The following is an 18,284-nucleotide window of genomic DNA, read 5'->3' as shown; positions in this document are numbered from 1 at the left end:
GGAAAGCTTAATGCTAAAAATTGATAATTATCATGTGGGAAAGTCAGGGGTAGTGTCTTATAGACAGTGAAAGAAAGGCCATTTGGAATATGGGCAGGGGGTTTGAGAAAGTGTGATTTCTACACAAATTACCATAATGTGCAATAGAGTAGAAGCTAGTACAAGAAGATTGTGATAGCTGAACTTTCACTGCCTAAGCTCATGGACATTTTAAAAAAATAATTTTTAATTTAAAAATAATTCTTAATACTTACGACACACCAACACCTACCTGAGTATATTGTAAACACTGAAAAAGAATAATCACCATAAAATTTTACTATTTTCATAATATGGTTACAAAGTAATAAATGTTGAATTGGATGTATAGAAATTAGTTTGTTAAGGATTGCCAGAAACTCAGTCTTATTTTATAGTCACATCTTGTTTTTGATAAAAAATGATCTTATCCACAGAGTGATTTAAAGATGTTTAAACTATTCTTATTCACCAAATTTGGCTTCAAGTAACTCCAGGTTGTTTTTCAAAACCTGAATTCACTCTCGAAAGATTTGCCAACCTTATGACTATTGCAAGAATTGGCTCCAGGCTTTGAAAGTAACACTACAAGAAGAATTTCAAGAAGATTTTGTGCAATTGCAGCATTGTTGGAAAAGTTCTTGGGTTTCTTTGGTGACTACTTTTAAAGATACAACATTCACATGCTTTTAAAACACATCAGTCACATCACTTTATAGAAACACTCTGTACTTGTGCAAAGAAGAACCCCTTTATGGTTTTTAAAAATTGGAATCCATGAAGGACTGCTGTGCCAATTACGATGTAGAGCTTCAACCGAAAAAATGAACTTCTCTACTGCTAGGTTGGAGCACAGATGAATATGCAAGTATCCAAAGAGGTACCTCTGTTTGACAATACAGAGAAAGCACAAGTGCTCAATTGACAGCTAATCTTGTCTTCTACAGAGCATTATAAATTCTTTCAATGTTAGAATTGTAGAATGGAAATGAGTGTTTGTTTTATAAAGATTAGAAAACACACATACAAAAGTTAAGAGAGCTAGGCAGGGTTGCACAGACTTTAACAGGAGATACTTTGTCTTCTGCATCTTTGCCCTTCCTAAACCTAGTGCGATTGTATAATGAATGATTTTAGGAGGCTGGTTCAGTTTAGACTGCCTGCCTTTCTATTTTGACTTCAACACTTTAACAGCTGTTATGACTTGGGCAAGTCACTGTGTCTCTCCTACATATAAAATGTGATGAAAATAGTACCTACCTTATTATATGTATATCTGTAAAAGCACTTTGAATAGTGTCTAATGAATAGCAATGATATTACTTCATCTTGTCTAAGCTTTGACATATTTTCTGGAGCTACTTAGTTTCTTCTTTGAAAGAAGATCGAATCTCAAAACAAAATATTCCTTTCCTCTCTATTCCATTTTCCTTATGGCAAAGGCTTTACATGTTTCATCCTGGTGATATTTAAGACACTTAGCATGGTACCCATGGCACAGGAGTACTTAGTAAATGTCAGTTGAGTACTCAATCAAGTCTCTCTGGTCATCATCAACTGTCAAATACTGCTTTTCTCTTAGCTCATATGCTTTTTATTATTCTGATGCAAGGTCTGATATTTTGTGATTTTAGAATTTGAGAAAAGGTGCTGTGATTCTTTGTAAAATTTTCAGAAAAGATCCTGATTAAATCAAGAACACACCTAAGAAATCTACCAACTTCATATCAAGACAGGTCCAACTTTATATACTATGCAACTTTGTTATTAAGGAAGGAAGGGAGAGCCAGAGGAAAAGAAATATATTCTTAACAATAAACATAGGCTTTTTGGGGACCACACCGTATAGTACGCAGAGCATCCTGCATAATATTTAAGGATTAAATAGATCAAATGAGGTGTTATTTTTTAATGAATTACAGAAAAAATGTAGTGATAATAAAAGTTGTTCTGATGAATTGATAGTTTTTCATCACTATCGATATATAGCAATTCAACTTACAATACACATTTTACAGCAATACACACTAAAGGTTTCAGAATCATTTGTAGGAACACAACTGTTTCAGAAAATAATCCTTAATTATTAATTATTATAAAGGACACAAAAATTAGCATACTGTTTTTCCAAGGTTTTTCCTAGTTTTTAACTCACTGCACAAGCTGGGCATAATGTGAAACACAACAAATATGGATATAATCATACACCTGATATATATGGACTTTAAGAAAACACCAACATGTATACACAGATCAACATCTCCACTAGGGCTGGGTATAGTGGCTCATGCCTGTAATCCCAGCACTTGGGAGGCTGAGGTGGGCAAATCTCTTGAATCCAGGAGTTCAAGACCAGTCTGGGTAACATGGTGAAACCCTGTCTCAACAAAAAAATAAGAAAAATAGCCAGGCCTGGTGGTGCATGCCTGTAGTCCCAGCTACTCCAGAGGCTGAGGTGGGAGGACCACCTGAACCGAGAGGCTGAGACTGCAGTGAACCGTGATCACGTCACTGGACTCCAGCCTGGGTGACAGAATGAGACCCTGTCTCAAAAAACAAAACAAAACAAAAATCTCCATTAGGGAAGAAGAGGCTTGTCAATACCCCATTTTATTGCCTGAGACAAGACACAGAATAGAATACAGAGAGAAGAGAAGGAATATCTGCCAGGGCAGAACAGGAAGATTATGTAGGTTAATAGTAAATTAGCCAATTTTTTCTTTCTCTTTTCAATATAACTCAGTATTATTTCCCCCTCTCTTCTCCCAACTCTCTTCTATTTTCTCATCTCTTTACTCGCTTTCTCCAACTTCACATTTCCATTTCTCTCACCTTGGTCTCTTCCTTTTTAAAACAGGTCTCATCACCACTGTGCCCCATATTTAATAGTTCAGAGGGTGGCCCAGATATCACTACCTCATCTAATTAGGGGGTCTGTCTAGGATCATCCAGACTAGAAGAGAGGAACAGAAGAGATCAAGAAAATGAATTGGCAGGATGGCTCAGTCACAATTCCTCTGTTTAACACTGGGGGTCTACCTTACTAAGGTCATCACCATCAGATTGTATTCTAACGGGTTTGTTGACTACTGTTCAAACTATGAATTCATTTTATGGGTGGATAACTATTCTGCACAGAAGCTTGGAAAAAACAGTATTTGAGAGTAATGCCTGCCACTTATTGAGCTCTCCTATGGTGTGCAGATACTGTGTGATCACACTTAATCATAACAATCTCACGAGATGCTTCATGTCGCCAAGTTCAACACATTTATAGGTATACCGGAAGTTGGATAGTCTAAAAAAAAGGAAACTAATCAACAAAAAACTTGGTTCTGGCCTTAAAATGACAATAGCGTAAGAAAAAAGACCAAAACGTTGGAAAGTGTTACCTTTGAGACAAGGAACTGTAAGGTAGGAGACAGGATGAAGGTCTCCATTTTTCATTTTGTATCTATCTATATTGTTTTGCTTTCTGACTTTTTACATGTATTGCTTTAAAAAACATCAACACATGTGGGAAGATTATGTTCCAGGTGTCACTTAAAAAAACCAGTAATAAATATTAGATGCAAAATTTTAAGAGGTCGTAAAAAAAAGTACCCAAATATCGCAGCCTGAGTTATCTTTGATGTTGTGGTTTGGGAATCTTAAGTATGAATGTCACTTAGTCAACATTCAACGGATGTTTATTGTTACAAAGTATAAAGCACTGACCTGTCTTTATGACCCATCTTGTTGCTCTTGCTACATGAAAGCCCTTTCCTTTTTTTTTTTTTTTTGTGAAAAGACATATATTTATAAAGTAAAAGGCTTAGTAAAAGATCTAATCTAATTGTCTTTAAATCAAGCCTATGGAACAAGGATTTCTATGAAATGCCCAGAAAAGGCAGATTTATAGAGATAGGGAGTAGATAGTGATTGCCTAGAGCTGGGGTTGGGAGTTGAAATAAGGATTAAGAATAAATGTACCTGAGGGACCTCATTGGAGGGATGAAAATGTTCTTAAACTGGGTCATGGTGATGGTGCATCACTTGGTAATGTTACTAAGAGTCACGGAATTATACCTGGAAATGGGTAAATTTTATGAGGTAAAATCTCAATAAAGTTGTTACAAATACTATGCACCTTGGGACATCATGTCCATTATAAATACAGAAACCTTTGACACACATGGAGTGACCAATGACGGCTACATATATCCATCTTAGGGAATGTAAATTATTCTACTTTAGGAAATGTAGTTTAAGTTGGTTCTGCTTCTCTTCTCAAGGTGACGAATCAAACTTTGGATAAAACACTCCTCTTTAAGGATAAAGAAGCAGTCATTAAGGTGGCTGAGGAGGAATCCTCTCAAGGATCTTTGCTCTATTACATTTGAAAATGTGCAAAGTGGCTAAAGCTCGGCATTTTAGAAATTAGAAAGGTGTTAAAGGACAGTTCTGTTGAAGTTTAGCAAATGGAAACAAAAATGCAGTTTAAAGCTGAGGGTCCAGGAAGCAGAATGTGGAATCAATGGTTGATGGACAGAAGTATTGGACAACAAATGTATAACACCAAATCAGTAAGCAATATTTAAATTAGCTGGAAGGTCACAAAATACTCATGGCATGAGATCCTTTTAGCATAAAGTAAAAACCAACACACCTGGTTAGATTCAAAGAAATGCTCAGGTGCTGTCACAAGAGTCCTCAGGGTCACTTTACGGAACATTACTGCAGGCTACTGTAAGCATTTGACCTCTTTGAAGTTTGACCATTTAGTTTAATTACACTTTATGTCATCCTCCCACTCCCACCCCACAACATATCCCAGATGTTAAAAAATGAGGACTAATACAGCTACAGTTTATGGAGAGCTGATAATATGTAGGCACTAGGTGAAGTACATTTCTTTATTATTTTACTTTTTTCTTTAACATTGATTTTAAGTTCAGGGGTACATATGCAGGTGTGTCATACAGGCAAACTTGTATCATGGGGGTTTGTTATACAGATTATTTTGTCACTCAGGTATTAAACCTAGTACCCATTAGTTATTTTTCCTGATTTTCTCCCTCCTCCCACTCTCCACCCTCCAATAGATCCCAGTGTGTGTTGTTCCCCTCTATGTGTCCATGTGTTCTCATCATTTAGCTCCCACTTACAAGTGAGAACATGTGGTATTTGGTTTTCTGTTCCTGCATTAGTGTGCTAAAGATAATGGCCTGCAGCTCCATTCATGTTTATGCAAAGGACGTGATCTCGTTTTTATGGTTGGATAGTATTCTATGGTGTATATGTACCACATTTTCTTTATGCAGTCTATCATTGATGGGCATTTAGGTTGATTCCATGTCTTTGCTATTGTGAATAGTGCAGCAATGAACATACACATGCATGTGTCTTTATAAAAGAACAATTTATATTTCTCTGGGTATATACCCAGTAAAGGGATTGCTGAGTTGAATGGTACTTCTGTCCTTGGGTATTTGAGGAATTGCCACACTGCCTTCCACAATGGTCAAACTAATTTACACCCCCACCAACAGTGTATAAGCATTCCTTTTTCTCTGCAACCTCACCAGCATCTGTTATTTTTTGACTTTTTAATAATTGCCATCCTGACTGGTGTGAGATGGAATTTCATTGTAGTTTTGATTTGCATTTCTGTAACGATGAGTGATGTTGAGCCTTTTTTCATGATTGTTGGCTGTATATATGTCTTCTTTTGAAAAGTGTCTGTTCTTATGTTTCCCATGTAAACTTCAAAGCAAGCCTGTATCAAACAGCTGACTTAAGTATTCCCCATTATAGATAATGAAACAGAGACTTAGAGGTGCTGAGTAACTTGCCAGAGTCACACCTGTAGGAGACAGGAAAGCCAGAATTCAAATACTAGTTTCCTACAGCCTGCATTCTTAACTGCTTCATGTACTGCCCAGATAAATCAGCAATTTTCTGTGATATTAACCTCCAGTCATAGAGCTGATTTGGTTCACTATATATATTTTTCAAAACCTTTCAAACCAGAGCACACTGTTTATTTTTCTCCATTTTTTAAAACTCCTCCATTGGGTGTTATACTTTAATATAATTTGTTTAATATAATTTATAAATATGCTATGTATGACATTTTAAAATATGAGTTTTCATGCAATGAAGGCCCATATTTAATGGATTAGTGGGTGAATTAATATATGTTAAAACATGTTATACATTATTCTTTCCTACCCCAAAGTTTGTAATGAAAAGTGAACTGGATCTTGCTATGTTGCCCAGGCTGGAGTGCAGTGGCACAATCCACGATCTTGGCTCACTGCAACCTCTGCCTCCCAGGCCTCTCGCCTCAGCCTCCCTAGTAGTTGGGATTAGAGGCATAAGCCATCACGCCTGGTTAATTTTTGTAGTTATAGTAGAGACGGGGTTTCACTATGTTGGCCAGGCTGGTCTCAAACTCTCGGCCTCAAGTGATCCACCTGCCTCGGCCTCCCAAAATGCTGGGATTATAGTGAGCTACCACACCCAGCCTGTCAGATCTGATGACCTGGAAATTAAAAAAAAAAAAAAATTATATGCACACACATACACAGATAGAGAGATAATCTTCTTTTGCTAAATGGGAGCTTTCAAAGTTTGGAATTAAGTAAGCACTAAGAAACTGAGTTAGGTCCAACAAATATTTGCCTTTATTTCTCTTGCTTCTAATTCAAGATCAGTTCCTGACTTCAACCTGTGTTGTGTTTGTCAAGTACTCCAACATGCCATGCACAAAGACAAATCGTTTAGATGAGAGATGTTGCCACTGCAGGTCATTTATTTTTACTTGAATTCACTATTTTAAGTAAAAATATATACTAAAAATAACCAACCTTTATTGATAATACCAGAGAGCTTCCTTTTAAGGTAAATGTTCTTGTTGCTCACATCTATCCTTTTCCTACATACATATGGAGTTGGACAAATTTCTAAAATTCTTACACCTCAAGTTATTAAAGTTCAAATGTTAAAAATTCAAATTGCAATTTGAATGTTATTACATGTAATTTAATTCATTATTTGAAACATGAATCAAGATAACTTTTGCTCAGAATATATCAGCATTCATTTTGGGTACTTGTTGAAATTCATTAAAAGTAACCTGGACATTACTAAATGAGATCCAGAAGAAGCTTTAAGAAATAAAAGTGTGTTTCATAAGATGTGTAAAAACGGTGGGGGTTTGGGGGAGGGATAGCATTAGGAGAAATACCTAATGTAAATGACGAGTTGCTGGGTGCAGCAAACCAACATGGCACATGTATACCTGTGTAACAAACCTGCACGTTGTGCACAGGTACCCCAGAACTTAAATAACACACAAACAAACAAAAGTTAGAGCAAGGGTATTCTGGCCTCTTGAAGGAAAAAAAAATGTGTGTCAAAAAAAGTCAGGCTATGCTACGACTCTTCAAGTACTGGAAACATAAAATTCAGAATAGAAAAGGTAATAAAAGCAGAGAAAGTTAGGATCTCAAAAGGAAATATACAGCTAAAGTACTTATTCTTGGTCAGAAAGGGGTTCATTGTATTTTTTCATCAAATATGCACTTTGGTGATGAGTGTACCAGCAGCTTCACCTTCTTCTAGCAGAAAGATGAACAAATTAGCCATAGCTCTTGGGCAAGTAAATGTACCTAGAAATTCTAACCGCTACTGATAGGAAATGTGATTAAGAAAAATTTTAAACATAGAATTTCCCCTGACATAGTCAAGCTGATTGTCAGCTACAAGCATATTACAGTATATATCTTAATTAGTGGGTCTGGGGTCTTAGCTTCCCCAGCTCACCAACAGATGGTTATCGAAAGTGACTGTTGCTTGGGCCTCTGAGAAATTCAATAAGGAAAAATGTAATCCGAGTCTGCAACCTATTTAGAGGAAAGATAACTAATACAACTGGATTAGTGGGTGAATTAATATATGTTAACAACTTGAAACAGTACTTTGTACAAACTAAACTGTCAATAAACATTAATTGTTAATTAATCATCATAATAACAGCAGCTAAATTCTATGAGACGGAAGCCACATGTGTACAAGGTGAATACCAGTAAAGAAGAGATGAGTATGGCCAGTAATGAATGAAGGCTTCACATGAAGAAAAACTTGAGTTGATTTCTAGAAGTAAATGAAGAGAGAGTAGAGAGGGGAAAGGAATAGCGAGCGGTAAGGAAAAGTGAAGACAGAAGGGGATTCATTGGGTCCTATGTTTGACATACCAGTTCCTTATTCCTTCTGCATATCACTTCTTTTTTTTGAGTTTTATAAGAAATATATTTTTAAATTATTTTACAATTAATATTATTTTTAATTGACAAATCATAATTGCTTACGTTTATGGGGTACAAGATAATGTTTTGGTATATGTATACAATGTAGCATGATTAAATCAAGCAACATACCTATGGTCTTGCTTACCTATCATTTTTATGGTGAGACATTTGAAATTTACTCTTAGTTATTTTGAAATATACAATACATTGTTATTCACTAATCACCTTGCTGTGCAATAGATCTCAAAACTTATTCCTTCTGATTGAAACTTTGTACCCTCTGATCAACTCCCTATTCCCTCCTTCCCCACCTTTTCCACCTTCCAGCACCTGGCAACCACCATTCTACTGTTTCTATGAATCCAACTTTTAAATTTATTTTTAAATTAAATTATAGTTTTGAAACAGGGTCTCACTCTGCGTCCAGGCTGGAATGCAGTGGCATGAACATGGCTCACCGCAGCCTCAACTACCTGGGCTCAAGCGATTCTCCCACCTCAGCCTCCCGAGTAACTGGGACCACAGGTGTGCGCCATCATGCTTAACTTTTTTTTTTTTTTTTTTTTGGTAGAGATAGGGTCTCACTTTGTTGCCCAGGCTGGTCTTAAACTCCTGGGCTCAAGTGATCCTCCAGCCACGGCCTCCCAAAGTGTTGGGATTATGGGCATGAGCCACAGTCCCAGGCCTGAGTCAACCTTTTTTAGATGTCACACACAAATGAGATCACGCAGTGTTTGTTTTTCTATTCCTGGCTTATTGTGCCTAACATATGTCCTCTAGGTTCATTCATGTCACAAATGACAAGATCTTTCTTTTTAAGGGCTGAATAATAGTGTGTATATATGCCACATTTTCTTATCCATTTATCCATTGATGGACAACTTAGATTGATTTTGCATCTTGTGTACACATAGCACATTTTCTTATCCATTCATCTGTTGATGGACACTTAGGCTGATTTCATATCTTGGCTATTATGAGTAATCTGCAATGAACACGGGAGTGCTGCATATCACCCCTTTAAGTATAGGGCTGCTAGTATGATTGTTTGGCTATAAAAGATGTGCATGCTGACTAGTATTAGGAAGTGAGGTTGCAATGGTCTGTGTGGGTCCAGATCATGAAGGATCTTAAAATCTTGGCAGAGGATCCCATTTTTAATAGTAGGCCATGGAAGGCCATCATAGATTCTGGAACAGAGGAACCAGTGCACAGCATAGTGGTTGTAAGTTCATGCTGTAAAGTTAGGAGACCTGGGCTTGAATCCTGGATGCTCTTTTATTAACCGTGTGACTCTGCCTAGTCTCAGAGCTTCAGTGCTTTTATCTGCAACATGGAAATAATAGCACCTGCCTCATTCTTTGTGAGAATGCATTTAAAGTGTTGAGCACACTCCCTGTCACACAGTAAGCATTCTCAGTAAGTGCCAGCTACTATTACTTAGGAGGCTAAGGCTCTAGGTGACGAGGCCTACATGTATGCAGTTACAGACGCAGGGAAATTGCGAGGAGCAAGTCATTCTAATCCTCTTAGAAGAAATATCCATTGGGACACCCAGACTTCAACAAGACTTTGAGCTTAGTGATAATCAATCTAAGTTATGAAGTTCAAAACAGAAGTTAGACCAGGTTTCTAAGCACAAAAATTTGGCAACTTAAAATGATTTCAAAGTGGAATTAACACATCAGTATATCCTTATGATAATATATAGTCCTCCTTCCTAAATTACTCTTATCCTGATACCAAAACAAGAGTTTTAGAGCTCAGAAGGGTTAGTGTCTAAAATCATAGACTGAATTAGAAGTGACTTCAATAGGCTTAGAAAATACCACTTTGTAGGAAAAAACAAACAACTCCTCCTCCCAAACCAATTTTACCAAAGCCTGCAAAATAGATAAATATTTTAACAGTAGAGAAGACTCAGTTATAGGCTAAACTCTTTATCATACCTTGTCTGTGTGTTTAATGTGGCAATGGTCACCAAAGTCCCTTGAAGTACAGTAATACTCATTTGTGCCTCCCCCATACCCACTCTGCTCTTGAACTTCCAAAAGGGCAGATCCAAAATAACATTTATCCTTGTATTGCCCATCGTTATCGAACAAGTAGATATTCAATTATCTGAACTGAAATGAATTTGTGAAAATGGTCATTCTAAACGGAGGGCTGTATTGGGACTTTGAGCTTCAATGTGGTTAGGCTTATTTTCTACAAAATTATTTTCCCAACATCCAGTGAGTTTTGAATTAAGAGAGTTTGTTTAAATCCTACAGTAGACTTTTCAATCAATCTAAACCGTCTCCTTAACTGAGTATCTAGACAGAGAGAGAGAGAGAGAGACAGGGACAGAGAGAGAGAGAGAGAGAGAGAGAGAGACAGCGAGCGCGAGCGAGAGCGCCACAAGATTGTCCATGTAGAAACTCCAGAAATCCGCATCCACCCAAAACGCGTCCCGGGGCAGAGAAGTTTGGGTTGCGCTCCTCCCACCTCCTTGGATGGGTCCCAGCTGAGAATACTCACTGGGCTGAGCCAACTTTGCTCTCCCTCTTCCCGAGCACTTTCGCAGGCTTTGTGTCTTCCACATCTTGCTGTAGTTCAGTCATCGGGGCCGTGTCTGGAGGGCACCTTCAGACTTCCGCGCGCCTGGCTCTCCCCCGGCTCGTCCTGGCTTCTAGGTCCCGGGGCGCAGGCCAAGCAGGCGGCGCCGTGCCCTCCCCTGCACCCTCTGCCCCGCGCATCCAGGCCGGGCCGCGCCAAGCTCTCGGGGCCGCGGACCTGGACACGTCGGAGCGGGCGCGATTGGTCCGACCCAGAGTGGAAGAGCCCAGAGGGAGGGAAGGGGAGGGTCGAAGCGAAGTGACAGCCTCATTCCCCAACCCAGGAGGCAGAGAAGAGAAAAAAGAAACCTGTTGAACGAGTCTTTCGGGAGAGGAAGCTAATTGGCCAAGCAGGTGGAACATTTGCCTAAGAAGGCACAATCTGTGTAGCCTCCTGGTAAATTAGGCTTTTTGTTTTCTATCCTGACTGTAACAAGGGGATTTTTAAAGAGAGCAGCCGACTCTAGATACCGGAAATGGAGATGTCTGAGTGGGACGCCCTGTCACACAAATGCACTGTGTGGGCTGGCCTATGCCCCATCCTAAATTATTCAAACAGGATATTGCTTCATTGAGGGACTGCCTCTTCTGCTTAAACAATAGCTCTGCTCAATTTTTTATGTGGGAATAACAAAGGTAATAAGTGGTTGCCTTTGGTGGTGTTTTGGTTAACCCTTCATCGTTCTCTGGGGGGCTTAGAGGGGAAAAGAAGAAGCAACCATCAAAATCTTCAAATATTGGGTTATGACTGTTCTCATCAAAATCAAAATTGGTGTTTGATAATTCCCAAGCCGTCTCTTTGTTGCCCACAGTTGTGCAAGTACCTTATTTACTATGCACTCAACCAGTACCATGAATGCCTCTTCCTCCCACCTTTTGGTGACATGTTGACTTGCCAGTTCTAAGGTTTTGCATTGGAAGCATCTGTTCATTCATTCATTGAACGAACTTTTGAGAGCAAACAAGTTCCAGGCATTGTTCTCAACCAGGGGTGTCCAATCTTTTGGCTTCCCTGGGCCACACCGGAAGAAGATGAAGTGTCTTGGGCCACACATAAAATACACTAACACTAAGGATAGATGATGAGCTTTAAAAAAGGTCCGTGCAGGGGCCAGGCACGGTGGCTTACGCCTGAAATCCCAGCAGTTTGGGAGGTCGAGGCTGGTGGATCATTTGAGGTCAGGAGTTCCAGACTAGCATGGCCAACATAGTGAAACCCCGTCTCTACTAAAAATACAAAAATTAGCTGGGTGAGGTGGCACAGGCGCCTGTAATCCCAACAGTTTGGGAGGCTGAGGCAGGAGAATCGCTTGAGCCTGGGAGGTGGAGGTTGCGGTGGGCCAGGATGCACCACTGCACTCCAGTGTGGGCAACAGAGTGAGACCCTGTCTCAAAAAAAAAAAAAAAAAAAATCCGTGCATACATGTCGCAATGTTGTAAGACAGTTTATGAATTTGTATTGGGCTGTATTCAGAGCTGTCCTGGGCTGCAGGTTGGGCAAGCTTGTATAAACATTGATTTGTTATAGCAAATAACATTTTTGCTGGTGGTTTTCTAATTTGCTATGGAGTAGTTGACAATTAGAATAATTAATATAAAACGTTATTATTGGAAGCCTGACTTGACTTTAAAACAATTACAAGTGGCAACAGTAGAGCATGACATGCCTGGGAAAAAACTACTAACTATGTTCTGGGGCTGCAAGTCCTTCATTTTTCTTTTAAAATAAAGTTTAGATTTAAGAATATTACAAAGACTATGCAACCATAGTATGTACATGTATGTATGTATGTATGTATGTAGGGTGTACGTGTGTTTGTAAAACACCTAACCTAAATAACTTCAAACATTTTAGAGGTGCAAGTTCTGTCCAAAGTTTTCTTATTCCTTCTCTTTCTACATATGTATCATTAGGCTGAGAGAACAAAAACATCTTTTTATAGCCTGCTTGCTCCAAAATTGATTCTTGTGACATTTGAAAAATAAGTAAAAGAAAAAAGCTTACATAAATTCCAGAAGAGTTGGCTTAGTCAGGCCTCTCTCTCTTTTTTCTTCCTGACCACTGACTGCAGGAGCTGTGCTAGATGGGATTGAGAAAGCTCTGGGTGACCTGAAAGCTTGAAGGCTGTCTCCTTGGTGCCCATAGTTGTCTCTTCCTGGGGACATTCCTGATGCCTTCACCTCTAGGTCTTTGCTTGAGATCCCCACCCTCCTCAGAATAGGGATAGGTTTGGAATAGAGATGAGGTTGTCAATTTCCCAAACTCTGGATGAGGACTCTAAAATCTCAGGTGCCCTCCAAGTTCTCATTACAGAGCTCAGATCAGACTGACTTTCCCCCCCTACGTAATTTTTTTATTGTGGTAAAATATACATAACATTACTATTTATCATTTTAATAAGTGTATAATTCAGTGGCATTCAACACTTTCACAATGTTATTTAACTATCACCACTTATCTGTACCCGAAACTTTTTTTTATCATCCGTAGCATAAACTCCCATTAAACCCATTAAACAATAACTGTCTCTTTCCCACCTCCTCCCAGCCTCTGGTAGCCTCTATTTTACTCTCTGTCTCTATAAATTTGTCTGTTTTAGCTACCTCATATAAGTGGAATCATACAATATTTTTCCTTTTGTGTCTGACTTATTTCACTCAGTGTAATGTTTTCAAGGTCAATCCGTGTCACAGCATATATCCAAATTTCGTTTTTTTTTGTGGCGGAATGATATTCCATTGCTTGTATATACCACATTTGGGTTGCCCATTTATCTGTTGATGGATACTTGGGTTGTTTCCAGCTTTTGTTGATTGTGAATGATGCTGCTATGAACATGGGTGTGCAAATGTTTGTCTGAGTCCCTGATTTCATTTCTTTTGGATATATACCTAGGAGTAAGCTTGCTGGGTCGTGTGGTAGTCTATGTTTACCCTTTTGAGAAATCATGGTCAGGCCTCTTTTAATGCATGAGTAAAGGCAAGTATTCAAAGCAGTCTTAGCGTGGGTTATGGCTCAGTTAAAGAGCGCTCAGTTACCCTGAAATAGTTGGAAGTTCTTTAGTACATGGTATGAGGTCTTCCAATGGTGTGGTTTTAAGGGAGAAGGAGCAGCTAAGGTTGAAGTGGAAGGCAGGGCAGGTAGGGAAAATATCAGTCTTTTCCTAGAGTGGAACACTTAGAAAGGAGCAAGTAAGCTACATTATTTTACATACTGATGTTTGCTTACATTTAAAAGGCATTGTTAAACAACTACCTAATTTGTTTATTCTTGGGGCTATTCTACAGTAACATATGGAATATAGTATTCAAGAGGCACAGCAGATAAACAATAAAGGAAATGTCATTGCCATGTGACAAAATAGAGATATAAGATCATGCCTATGACATGTGAGAGAGGAGACAAGAAAAAAAGATTATGCCTAAAATATGTTTTAGGATGCCCTTTGATATTGCACAAATAAGAGACATTATTTTTCTTCCCGTAAGTCTCTGGGAATCTAAATTCTTGTTTTCAAAAGCAAAGAAGATTTCTTTTCTTTTCTTTCTTTCTTTTTTTTTTTTTTTGTTTTTGAGAAAGAGTCTTGCTCTTTTGCCCAGGCTGGAGTGCAGTGGCACAATCTCAGCTCACTGCAACCTCCGCCTCCCAGGTTCAAGCAATTCTCCTGCCTCAGCTTCTCTAGTAGCTGGTACTACAGGCACACACCACCACGCCCGGCTAATTTTTGTATTTATAGTAGAGACGAGGTTTCACCATATTGGCCAGGCTGGTCTCAAATTCCTGACCTGGTGATCCACCCACCTTGGCCTCCCAAAGTGCTGGGATTACAGGCGTGAGTCACCGCATGTGGCAAAAGCAAAGAAGATTTCTAGCTGATACTTTTTCTAGTTTTTGAAACCACTTTGGTAGAAGATGCCAGACATAACACCTTTGGTGGGTGGGAGCTTCTATGCAAATAGCTTTGATGTTTGATATTGGTCAGATATCGGCCTTCCTTAACATTGAGCACATACACTGCGCATCTGTTCATAGTCTCGGGGAAAAAGTACAAATAATGTGTTTGGAGACTTGAGTGGAGATTTGGTTGCAAGCTCATATGGTTTGGCTCTGTGTCCCCACCCAAATTTCATGTTGAATTGGGGTCTTAGTGTTGGAGGTGGGAAGTGATTGGATCACGGTGGTGGTTTCTAATGGTTTAGCACCACCCTCCTAGTGCTATCTTGTGATAGAGTTCTCATGAGATCTGGTTGTTTGAAAGTGTGTAGCACCTCCCCCTTTGCTCTCTCTCTCTCTCTCTCTCCCCGCTCCTCGCTTCACTATGTGAGGATGGTGCCTTGCTTCCCCTTTGCCTTCCACCATGATTGTAAGTTTCCTGAGGCCTTCCCAAAAGCAGAAGTCTGCACTGTCCACAGAACGGTGAGTTGATTAAACCTCTTTTCTTTATAAATTGCCCAATCTCAGGTAATTCCTTATAGCAGTGTGAGAATGGACTAATACACAATGCGTGGTCAAATATTATAGTTACCTAACTTAAAACATGTGGTGAGGTGAGTATTTATTAACCAATATAAGTATAGGTAAGTATCATCACTTTTTTGCATACTGTCTGATGATAGGTTTTAGAAGATGTTGGTGACCTTATCAAGATGAAACCTGGAAGCTCTGTAATAACTTAACTATGCATGATATTTTATAAGTAAAAGGATTCCAGGAACACTTCTCAGACCATTCCTGTTTTCAATTAAAGCCAGTATCTAAAGAAGAAAATGGGGGGAAAATGGAGAGAGTTTAGAAGAGAAACACACAGTGACAATGAAGAACTTAATTCTAAGACTTTCAAAAAAATTGTAAGAATGAAAGTTGAGAAGCATTATCTGAATGGGTGCCTTTGTTGAATGATTTATGTCAATAGAAGAAAAGGTCCCCAATGAATATAACCATGAAACACTGGAATGGAACTCTGTAGTAGATTATGGAATCTTCTATGCTGGAGGTCTTTGAAAAAAAGATTAAAAAATTTAGTAGTGTAGTTTTAAGCCAATATTTCCAAAGCCAAGTGATACTGCAGATTGGGATATTTGAAATCTTCTATTTCTCTTCCTACAGATGAAGCAACCACTATGCTTAGCACTCATGTTCAGAGGAATAGGCAAGATGGCAAGGGATTACTGGTCCAGGGACCAGAGGGTAGTTTTGAAACACTAATTTAAATCTGGTTCATTGAGAAAGCAGAAGCAGTAAAAAACTCTTCCAGTTCATGTTATTTTTTAAGAATTAAAATAAATGATGCCACAGAAACAATACAGTAATATCTATCTCAAAGTTTTAAAATACGTGCCCATTTTGTATATGGCAAATATTACAGATCACCCTGTGTGAATTGGGAGGGCCCCTGCCATCATCCAGCACGGTAGTTTTCATGCTGGGTTCTGCAGGAGGCCAGGGCTCTTTGGTCTAGTGAGGGGAGGACCCAGCACTTGAACTTAGGTGTTCTGACTCCTGGGCCTATTTCCTGCTACTATTTCAATGCAGTCTCTCCTGCTTCAATTAGGACTCTTCTACTTGTATCTGTTTAACATATTTGTGTTCTTTCTTACTTTCTATTTGGCCTGCCGCACACTGAACACAATTTCAAAATAAAATTCCACCATGATTTTTCAGAGCAAAGCCCAAGCTTTCAGAGAGTTCAGTGACTTGAAGAAAAATTACAGTGGTCTCATGAGAACAAAGATCCAGTTTTCCTGACTTGCAGGGGGGTGCTTTTCGGGTTGTAGGAGAGTGAACAATGTAAAACAAATTTTGTTGGTAGCGAAGACACACATCTTGTAGGAGAGTGTGTTGTAGAGAAAGCCCAAGGACCTTCAGGTGTGAATACAATGTTTGTGGGGAAGGAAATGTTTGAATCTAGAGCTTTCTTTGGTGGCTGCATTTTGCAGTTATCTGTTGCTGGATAACTAGCCACCTCAAAACCTGGTAGCTTAAAACAATAATTTATTATTACCTCTCGTGGTTCTGTGGATTGACTGGGCTCAGCTGAATGGTTGTCACTTGTGGTCACTCATGCATTTGCACTCAGATAAAGGCCTGGTTTAAAGTCATTTGAAGACTCAGCTAAGCTGGATGTGCAAGATGGAATTTTCATTCCCAGGTCTGGTGCTTCAGCTGGGATGGCTGGAAGAGCTGAGGGCCAGCTGAGCATTTCAGTGTCTGTGCAGCACTCCATGTGACTAGCTTTGGCTGCCTTACAGCATGGCCATCTCAGTACAGTTGGATTTTTTGACTTGTTCTCTGGCATCCTCCAGACCAAGTGTCCTATAACACCAAGGTAGAATCTACAAGGCTTCCTATGAGACAGTTGGAGGTCATACAGCTTTTCCTATGCTGCATTCTCTTGGTCAAAGGTGAGCCATAGGGCTAGCCCAGATTCAAGGTGAGAGAACTATACAAGATGTGAATACCAGCTCACTGGGGGCCATCTAGGGAGACCAGATATCACAGTGCAGATAATAGATTAGACCCTCTGACTATAGATACTTTGTCATTAGGCATGTGGGTAAATGGACATTTCTAACAGTACTGTTGTAAATGCATGATATATAGAAGTGAACAAAATAGGCAAAACCCATGCTGTTGTGGATCTTACATTCTAGTGGGAGAGACTGAAAATTTAACAAGTCAGTACATAAATAGCACAGTTTCAATGGGTAAGAGATATAAAGAAAATAAAATAGAAAAGGATAGAACTTGAGGGAGGCCTGTTTTACAGGATGATCAGGGAGGCTTCTTTGAGAGATGACATCTTGGCTGAGCCTTCAGTGAGGAGGAAGCAACGTGAAGGTCTGGTTGTAGAGCTTGCCAGCCAGAGGGAAGAGTGAAGGTACAGACCCTGAGCCAGGACTGGGCTTGGCATATTTTAAGAATGGAAAGAAGGCCAGTGTTCTCCACTGTGCCTGGAGTATAAGGGAGGAGGAGAAGGTTGGTGGGAGAAGGATGGCATCTCACAGAAAATATGTTTTCTGTCCTTTGGTTTATTATCTGTCCTCTCCCACAAGAATGGAATCTTCTCAAAGACAAGAACCTTGTTGGTCATGTTCACCCCTGTGTTCACAGTACCTAGTTCATGTTAGATGCTCAATAAATACTTGTTGAGTGAATGAATCATTGAGTGGTTTTTTCTAACCACTGTATTTCAACCATACTCCTGTGGAACTCTTACCGACATGAGATGTTCTAATGTTGAATAATTACTCTTTTTTCACTTTGCAGGAAGAAAAGAAGTGAAAAAGAACTATGATAACAATTTCCTCCCCATAACAAAAAAGAAAATATTTGGTTCCTACTGCTTACTAGATGACTCCTAGTGGAGTGCAAGTG

At 39.2% G+C, this 18,284-nt stretch overlaps 1 protein-coding gene across 7 annotated transcripts in view; it reads right to left on the bottom strand.

The window, feature by feature from the left end:
- GRAMD2B (GRAM domain containing 2B) overlaps positions 1-18,284 on the bottom strand; it is a 120,919-nt gene that overhangs the window by 60,395 nt on the left and 42,240 nt on the right. The window contains exon 1 of one of the 7 annotated variants that reach the window (XM_017959822.3): positions 10,833-11,975. The exons of 3 other annotated variants lie outside the window; for them this stretch is intronic. In XM_017959822.3, coding sequence (XP_017815311.1) covers positions 10,833-10,896 — 64 coding nt within the window. In that variant the 5' untranslated portion in view covers positions 10,897-11,975. Of the gene's footprint in view, positions 1-10,832; positions 11,976-18,284 lie in introns of those variants that run through there. 3 more of the 7 variants (XM_017959824.3, XM_017959823.3, XM_017959825.3) reach the window with 3 other exon arrangements.

Source organism: Papio anubis, chromosome 5, assembly GCF_008728515.1.
Source record: "Papio anubis isolate 15944 chromosome 5, Panubis1.0, whole genome shotgun sequence".
NCBI lineage: Eukaryota > Metazoa > Chordata > Mammalia > Primates > Cercopithecidae > Papio > Papio anubis.
The sequence above is the reverse complement of the archived record's forward strand: the minus strand, read 5'-3'. Positions and strand labels throughout refer to the sequence as shown.